General features: G+C 26.2%; 1 protein-coding gene across 1 annotated transcript; it reads right to left on the bottom strand.

Moving 5' to 3' along the window:
- Positions 1 to 283: 283 nt before the first annotated feature.
- LOC107441711 (uncharacterized) lies at positions 284 to 9280 on the bottom strand. Its single transcript, XM_043048864.3, has 5 exons — positions 9136 to 9280; positions 7984 to 8107; positions 6236 to 6366; positions 3811 to 3940; positions 284 to 914 (listed from the first exon to the last, which is right to left on the bottom strand). Exons 1-5 carry the CDS (start codon positions 9164 to 9166, stop codon positions 782 to 784), a joined length of 549 nt encoding a protein of 182 aa, XP_042904798.1. The 5' UTR covers positions 9167 to 9280; the 3' UTR covers positions 284 to 781.
- Positions 9281 to 9892: the final 612 nt, after the last annotated feature.

The following is a 9892-nucleotide window of genomic DNA, read 5'->3' as shown; positions in this document are numbered from 1 at the left end:
TTATACTCCGTTGCAAGTTAAGAAAAAACCATTATTTTTATGGAAAGAGCCTGTTTGCGTATAAGTGTATGTTAATTAGAAGCTAAGCTCAAAGCGCGAACGAATATCAGCATCGCCTACTCTTGAAACAAACTAGCACGCCCTTCGTTTTGTTTATAAACAGTAGCACAAACTGAATTTTTGTCCGACGAGTTTAACTTTTAAAAGATTTTTGATAGTTTTGAAAGTATAATCATGTAATTTGATAGCTAGATAAAACGGAACTATATGCAGTAGCGGATGATTACAAAAATCCTATACCGCAATGGTTTTTTCTTTTTTTTTTTTTTAACTTGCAACGAAGTATAGTCACAATATTCAGCAGCATTAGATGATAACAAAGTACAATAAATAAGTGCTTTTAAAAGAATATTACAATTTGTTAAACTAACAATGCGCAGTTTGAGGTTATAACTAACAGATACCCGCACAAACATATAATTTAAAGTGTTTTTATCTAGCGATAGAAAATATTGTGATATTGCTCGTGTATTCAGCTGTACCATCTATAGACGGACTTTTGTAACCTTACTTTAAAGTTTATGAGAACGTAACTATTTTATTAAACAGAATGCTGTAAAATGTGCATTATTATTTCGTTTTTTTTCAAGTGATTTTTTAATTGATCTTCATCGGAGCTTCTATGGAAAATCTGAAATTCAAGAAATTAACAGTACATTTTATGTAGATTTTAGTAGGTTTAATTGATGATTTTTGTAGAGGATTTTCAAGATCCATAAAATTATGGCAATATGGCGCATGTTCTTTTTTGGACTTCAGCATATTGTTCCATAAGATATTTAAATACTTCTTTCGTTCTATCAGTGCATTTTTCAAATTTCTCGTACATGCAATTTTTTACTCCGTCGATGTACCTGAAAAAAATTCTTATATTAACCTGCGAATTAAATTATAAAACAGATTAACAAAGTTACGAAATAGATGAGCTTTGACCTTTTATAAGTAAAAAATTCTTAACAAAAGGAAATAATATTGTCACTTATATGTATGTAAGTGACAATATTATTTCCCTTACATTTAGTTGACATGCAAAATAATGAAAACAATTTTTCTTATTTTTGCTCTAAGAATTTCGCCAAAGAGTTTTTTTCTTCAGTGTTCTATATTAATTAAAATGACATTTTTTACACGATTGTAAAAGGGAAGAGTTGAAAGGTTTCGTAGCGTGGATATGACATATATACTAATCAATTCTTCGTTTAAAATAAATTTTTAATAAATAAATAAATTTTTACTTAATGCCTAATGTCATTATAAAATTATTAATATAATTTTAATACTTTATGTCTTTTAATACTTTATGTCTAACGTCATTATAACATCATTAAAAATTATTAAATACTTTATGACTAGCATCATTATAACTAACATCATTATAACAACATTAGTTATTTAATACTTTATGTCTAACGTTATTGTAACAACATTAATTATTTAATACTTTATGTCTAACGCCATTATAACATCATTAATGTTCCTTATTACAAGATGTTAAACGTAACTACCCACTGTAAAAAATATCGGATTAAATTACAACATAAAGTACTAGATTTTTTTTCACCACCTGTAAAATCCATTCTTATAGTAAAATATTATGCAGTTTTTTTACAGTAATATTTATTTGATTATAGTGATTTAACAGTAATTATTACTGTAAAAGTTGAAGCATATCACATTTTTTTCCGCACTATGTTCCGTTACAAATGGATTTCACGGGAAAAAGTAACGGACCTTTGAATTGACTCTTTACTGTAATTTGTTCCAGGGCTTTTTACAGCGTACACCTTAAACTTTACGACTGGAAATGCATTAAATTGTGTCTATTTCAAACTGTGAGGACTGCATTTCCCGGATCGTGCTTGCCCCCTATATTTTGGGGATCAGAAATCCGTATCCGCTGAAAAAAAGGCATGTTTATTCATTGAAAGTACGTTTTTATGTCTGATTTCGTAACTAAAATATCGTCGGTAAAAACTAATTAGCATATTTGACGTTACCCCCTCGGTCATCAGGCATTTGTCACCAGGCATAGAATTCCAGTTGAAATTTTACAATTTTAATTAAACGGAAAATAGTCAAAATTTCTATGGATTCAGGTTTCAGCTGTAAGTTAGATAGCTAAAAATTCGCTGGAATGTTAAATGACGAAATACTTTGACTCGCAATAATATGACGATAAATTCTGATTTTTAGCAATAAGAGAAGAATTGAAACTTGTAATATAACCCGGCACAGAGTTTAGACTGAAATTGTAGAGTTTTGTCTAGTTTTAAAGTGGACATAGTCTTAATTTGATCATAAATTTCAATCGACTATAATATCGTCATACATTTTGTGTGTAATAATCAAAAAATGATGTACTCTTATATAGTCATTCAGAGCAGAGTTCTTGCAATTGTATTTTAAGTACTCTAGATAGACTTGAAATGTCCAGAATTTTATTTGACGATTAACTCAATATTTTGCTGAAATGACGATAAATTATATTTTTAAAGATTAGAAAATGATTGAAGCTTGTAATGTTATCCAACAAATAATTCCTATTAAAATTGTAGACTTCTTGCTAATTATAAAGTGGTCGTAGTTTTGAATGGGGATAAATACCTATTGACGATAATATCGCGATAAATGGTTTAAATATCACTAAAAGAAATGGGAAGTTGTATAGCAATCCAGATCGTAGCTCTAGTTGGATTTAGAGAACTCTTGCTAGATTTAAAATGGTAGGAATTTCGATAGACGATGTATTCAATTTTGCTATAAAATGGCGATAAATGTTGCTTGCATGTTGCTAGTTAGTTGAAGAGTATTTGAAATTTTAATAGTAAGATTGCATTGTTACAGACACAAAAGCAAGTCAATGAAGATGTTGTAAAAATACACTGTCGAATTTAGATGCCTAGAGTGTCACATTTGAGGGCAAGTTACCTTAAAAGTTAAAAAAAATGCCCTAAATTCTAAAGTTGCTGATTCAATTTCAGTAAGAAAAATTTGTGCAGAACTGATGTCGTAATATTTCCGCCATTTTCGGTGAAAAAGTCTCATAAAAAGTCAAGTTTGGCCTAAATGCGACGAAATTATGTGAAATCATGTCGCATTTAGGTACATTGAACTTAATTACTTTTGGTCAACGATGTTATTGTGTTGGTAAATAATTTTACCTACGAGAAAATATTGCTTCATCCAAGATTTCAATAAAATGCAAAATGATGTGATATATAACAAAAACCATGCATCGGCTTAAAAATCGTTAAAGATCATTGTTGAAGACTTCGTTTAAAAATATTAATCATCCTTTTTCATTGAAAAATTTTGAACGAAACTGAGAATTAAGTATGACAACCTTATGAAACAAAAAACATTTTCAGTATAAAACAAACAAAAAATGCAGTCATCATGTTTTCCAATTCTATGTTAAAGACAGTGGTAGAAGGAATCTCAAAAACATCTATTGATTTCCACTCGTATGCCAAAGTTTTTGAAAAATAGTATTCAATTATTTATTTTATCAATAAAAAAACAATTAAATGAAAAAAAATATATGACTTAAATGAAAAAAAATATATGACTTAATTTTTAAAATTACAGAAATTATGTTATGCCTAATTTGCATAACTAAATATTTATAACGAGTATTATATTTTTTTACCGATTAAAATTTTTGTAATATAATACAAAACTTTCAGAAATCTTAATCAGATTTTTAAGAATTCTGAAAGTTTATGCAATAAGCATTGAACAACTGATTACCTGCAAATAACCCTCATCATTTCAGCGGCATCACCAGGGCGTACATTTTTCAGTTCCTTTTGCATCTCATCGCTGCATGTTCCCATATTAGTCAAAGTTTCTAAACCACATTTTGGATCAGATTTAATAGCTATAATAATAAAAATTATAGTTATTTAAAATTATTCTTAAATCATTGCCGTGTAAAATATTGATTTTAATATAAGTTAAAGTAAATTAACTCAACGAACAAACAAAAATTAATAAACACAAAGTTAAGTTTAATTAATAAACGTAATGTTTTTGGGACGTTACAGTTCAAAACAAAATTAAATTGAAATATATATTTATTTAAAGAATTCAGTAAAACAAGTTGCAACAAAAATAATTTATATTTCTCACAAAAATTTAGTTGTATAAACTAAATTTATTTTTAATATATTCAAACATATAATTTAACAGCCTTCACTACTGAAATCAATCGGCATGAAACTTTTGAAACGTTCTGTCTATGCACTTTCGGATAAAATCTACATAGATTGTTCTGAGAAAGCAAATTAAGGTCAAATCTACCAAAATGTGATAAAATTTATCGTGGTTCTGACTCTATAGGAAAATCAAAAAGTTCGGTAATTTTTACCGGGACGCTTTGTTAATGATTTTAGTAAAATGAAAAATTAAATTTGGTTTCATAATGCGTGTTAAAATTTGGCAACTTTATCATGATATCTTTGAGCTTGATATAAAAACCATTTATTCTGTTGAATTTATTTTTCAGCTTGGCATTTCTTTACTAAATGTGCTGTAATAAGAAAAATGCGCTCTAATAAAATTTTAAAAACCGTTACCAAAAGAATGGTTTAAACCCTGTATATTTTGATTTTTATTACCAAAATTATTGTTTTTTTTCAGAATATTTTTCCCTGTGCATTAAAAAAATCTTAACAAGTCAACATAAATTTATGCTAATTTTAAGAAATTTAAATAAGTTATTTGTTTTAAGATTATATAGATTATGATGATCAACGATGGTCAATGTATCACAAAAAGATTATTAAGATAGTCAATGTATTACATAAAATTAAAAGGAGTTAAACATTTCTGAAAATTAAAATATAAACAGGATTTTATTTAATAAAAGCCTTTTATCGATATCTATTTCTACTTTGTGCCAAAGTTCAATTTTCACTTATAAAGTACATATAAAAGAAAATTTAGGTGAATTAACAATTAGGTACCTCAACAGCAATATTTTACAGGTATTTTTTCCTTCGTGTATAAATAAACTGAATTTTATTAGAATGTTAGATTTCAAGTTATACTAAGTATGCTTATTGAAGAAAATCAAAAATATGCTTATTTAAGAAAATTCAGTGGAACAAAAAAAAACTACTAAAAATTTTTATATTTCTCACTGTGATTTATTAGTAGTAGTATTTTATTAAATGGTATTTAATTAGAATCCGGACTAAAAAATTTTAAAACTTAGTTTAACAGGTAACTATGTAAATTGTTTGCACTGAATAACAGCATCGCGTTTACGCATTGCAACAAGTAAAGCATTTCTGAAATAGGATTATTATTATTATCCTAATTAATTATTATCATTATAAATTATTATCATTATCAATTATTAATTATTATATTATTAATTATTATATTATGATATTATTAATTATTATTAATTTTATCATCATTATTATTACATTGTTACTTATTATCATCATTATTAATTATTCATTATTTTCACCGGAATTTAGCATACATATTTTTCTTAAAATTATTTTTATCATCAAAGTATGTAATTAAATGAGCTCAATACTCGAAACCAATTAGTTTTATTTTCTTGAATAAAAACCTTAATATATTAAATGTTATAATATATTTTTTTTCCTTTTGCTTAAAAACTTCTTTGCCAATTTTATAAAACTTAAAACTGGTCTAGGTACTTCGCAGTATAGTCTTACCAAAACTGAAATAGGAAAATAAATGTAGACCTGATTAACTTGATTTTTAAAAAGTTTAATAATTTTTAAGCAAAAATCATTCGTAACTTAAAAAGTATTTCCGTTAAGTTAAAACATTATCACTGCATACAACTGAATCTCAAATATCCCCAAAATAATTTCAAAGCAATATCAAAAGTACTTTGAAAAGATACATCGAAAAAGATCAGTTTTAGCATTATTGATAAATGTTCCACCGGCTCCCCTTAAACATTTAAAATATTCGATTGGGAAGAAACTGAAAAAGTAATTCATTACATCATTTTAGTATTGTTTTAGCTTCTAGGAGGGTGCATAATACTTAATGTAAAAATAAAATCAGATCAGAAAAAAATCAGATTGGAAAACAAACTTTAGAAGTTTGAAAACTAAGTTTAGTTGGAAGTTTAAGTTTTTTCAAAAGATAAAATTAGGACATTTTTAAAAATATTATTATTTACCGTTATATGTTTCTGTTCCTTCCGTGCAGATATCGATAACAGTTATGTAAACTCTTTCAGCTACTTCAGCAAATCCTGTATTGCATTGGGCAGCGGCATCTCGTTCGCACATTGCAATAAGTAAATTATCTCTAAAGTGAGGAAGATATATTTTTAAAATTATTAATTAGGATCATTACTTGTCATTTATTATTTTTACCATTATATACCATTCTATTTTTCTTAAAATCATTTTTATCATCGAAGTAATTAAATGATCTTAATACTCGTAAATTATCATTTATTTATTTATTTGGAAAAAAGAAACTTCAGTATTTGAATATAAGTTTAGTTTTTCCTTTTGCTTAAAATTTCTTTGTCTATTTTATAAAATTTAAAACTGCTGAATTAAATGTATTTACGCGCAAAATTTTATTTTCATAATTATTTTTTTTTTTTATTTCCTAGGATCTATGATGTTTATAAATATTGTTTCTTAGAATAAATAATTATTAAAAATTAAATATTTTATTTGCAATTTATAAAATTATCTGTATCATGTTAATTAATGTAATTAATCAAATCTGAGATTGAAATGAGTTTTTAAGAAAAAGTTGAGATGAAACAGTTTTAACAGTTTTAAGTTGAGATGAAACAGTTTTTAAGAAAACAAAATTAGAAAACAATTTTGAGAGTTTTACTTAAATTTTAATTAAATTTTATTCAAATTTAAATTAAATTAAATTTTAGGACATAGTTTAAGATAGTGTAAAAATATAATTATTTTCCAATTCAAATATATTACAATGATTGAACTATATGAACAAAATAACAAAAAATTAATAAAATTTGCTTTTGCATGTAATTATCGTCAAATAATTGAGATTTATACCAATTACAAATTGGTTTATTTATATATATATATATATATATATATATATATATATATATATATATATATATATATATATATATATATATATATATATATATATATATATATATATATATATATATATATATATATATATATATATATATATATATATATATTGAGAATAGGAGAAAAGCATTGAACTTTCATCAGTATTATTATTATTAGGTAAGTTGCATAACTGCAAAAAATGATAATTGTTGAAAAAATAAATTCAGAGTTAGACAACATTAAGTTTTATCTAAAGTCAAACATTCCTAACTTTAAGGTTAATATTCCCAACAATAATATTTTTAGTTTAATTCAAAAAATAAAAATTTTCTTAGTTTCGTGACATAAATTCGCATTTTGATATAAATAAGCTCAAATTATTTACTTTTGTGAGTTATTATGTCCGAAGAAGCTGAACTATCGAACTTCGCTTCATAACTATGGTTTCAATGGAAAAAAAACGTTAATTAAAATTTAAGTAAATAATAAATTATTGGTTTTTAATATAAATGTAAAACATACTCTCAAATTCATTTAATATAATCTCAAGTATTACGTTCATAATTTTAAATTTAATATTCCCAATTATTGAAAGATTTTTTTTGTTTTTAATGCTAAAATATCATGTTTTCTACATTCTTTGCTTGAAATTCATAAAAGATTTAATATTACTGTCACCAACTATGATTAAAAAACGTTTGTTAAATTTTTTCTCAACTCGAAATGCTTTCTTTTGTAAGTTACTTACTAACTATTAAACTTAACTTCACAAGTTCAATGTTTAAAAAAAAACTATTAGACTGTAAGAAAGTATTGAATTATTATTTTTAAATATGTAACTTACTCGCAAATTTTCTCATTTGTGTCATCAGGTCGCTCAAGTTTTCTCTCTTTAACTCCTTTTACATTGCATTCAGCAACTGCTCTTCTGTAACATTCGAAATCGCAAGTAGCCAAGCCTAACGATACTAAAATTTAAAAAAATATGAAGAATTAAATGCACGTATAGTTTTTATGATCAACACAAAATTCGCCCAAAAAAATTGCTGGTAATTGTTGGAAAAGGGGTATAATTTTTATATTTTCATAAATAGCTCTGAAATCACTGACAAATGAAAAAATTTAACCTAAACGTTGTACACTTATAACACTAACGTATAATAACACTTAGTCAAGCCAAGATCTCCACCCATTAGCCTTGCGAATTAAGTCAAGAAAGAGCATCTTTCGTTTGACAAAAGAGCACCGCTAAGGTGAAAAAGACACTCAGCACGGAACTTTTCCGGATAGATTGTAGCACCACTCATGCGTGAGGCTTTTTCCACTATCTCCAGACTTCTGCGCACTCACGGTACTGATCTGCGACCGAATACAGGACTTTCTATTCCACAGATTTTACGAGATCATATAACGCATGTACTAGGTGTATCTTAGGGGATCTAGGAGAGTATTGCAATCCAGCCCCTTCTGTGCAAAGTCCGATGCTTCAACTACTGGGCTTCAACGGACAAAAGTTGCTAGTAGTTGTTAGAAATGCAAGTACCATATTTATTATTAGCTTAGAAAGCGACGGATATAAATAAACAAAATTGAGCCAAAAAGGTAAGAACGGCTAGAAATTAACTATAATTATAAATAAAATATTTTTTTTCGCAAAAAATGTTAATTCAAATGATGACAAATCCTTCAAAGAACGGGTTGTTTAGTGTATATTTTACATAAAAATTAATGAAAAGAAAAATTCCTTGATATTTAACCCTAATCAGAGTATGCATTACAAAGGTTCATGATATTTAATCCTACTTAGAGTATGCATTACGTAAGAGTTATTGTAAAGATAAATTTCATGATATTTTATCATATTTAGAGTATGCATTACATAAGAGTCATTGTAAAGATAAATTTCATGATATTTTATCATACTTAAGAGTATGTATTACTGCATTACGTAAGAGTTAATGCAAAGATGAATTCTATAATATTTAATCCTACTTACGGCAGAGAACGATAGCGCTGAAGAACTTCATTCTGTAACAATTTCTTGTAACGTGTAAAATCAATCAAAATTCGAAAGTATTTAAGCAAATTTCACGTGAGAAAATTACAGATGGTTCTAGCAACATTACAATCAAAATTATTTTATTAAGTTCTTATCAAGGTATCAAAAAAGAGTAAGAAAGAGAGAAAAAATAATCTGAAAAAGATTATCTTTATACAACTGCCGTGAAAAGAAAGAAACAAATTATTTGTCACCTACAATGCAATCAATCAACAAAAAAATAATACTCGTATTGACTAAACGTATAGTAATTTTATTGCTTTTATTGCGGGATTATTTTTTTTTCTTGAGGTATTGTATCCTGCAATGCTATTGACTCGCTGATGTTTAACTTTGTTTAAAATGTACACTGAGAAAAAGTATGGTCAAAACTACCAGAATATGGGTAACTTTCACCGTGTTTCTAGGTCTAGAGTTCTATTTCACCGTGTTTCTAGGTCTATGAGAATACCAAAAAACTCGCTTATTTTACCGAAGTACTTTGATATTGATTTTTGTAAAATTAACAATAATTGCCTTATAACACGTGATTAAATTTAGTAAGTGAAAAAAAAGTTATTCCGGTTTTTTTACAATATTTTTAGAGTGAAATTTCTATCAGTGTAGGAATGTCCTGCTATAATGCAAAAAATGCTGAAATTAAAACGTATCATTTTTATGCAATAATTAAAAGTTATTAATTTCAATCAATAAA

The sequence above is a fragment of the Parasteatoda tepidariorum genome, chromosome 10 (genome assembly GCF_982258835.1).
Source record: "Parasteatoda tepidariorum strain Cologne lab strain chromosome 10, Ptep-v5.0, whole genome shotgun sequence".
Classification (NCBI taxonomy): Eukaryota; Metazoa; Arthropoda; class Arachnida; order Araneae; family Theridiidae; genus Parasteatoda; species Parasteatoda tepidariorum.
The sequence above is the reverse complement of the archived record's forward strand: the minus strand, read 5'-3'. Positions and strand labels throughout refer to the sequence as shown.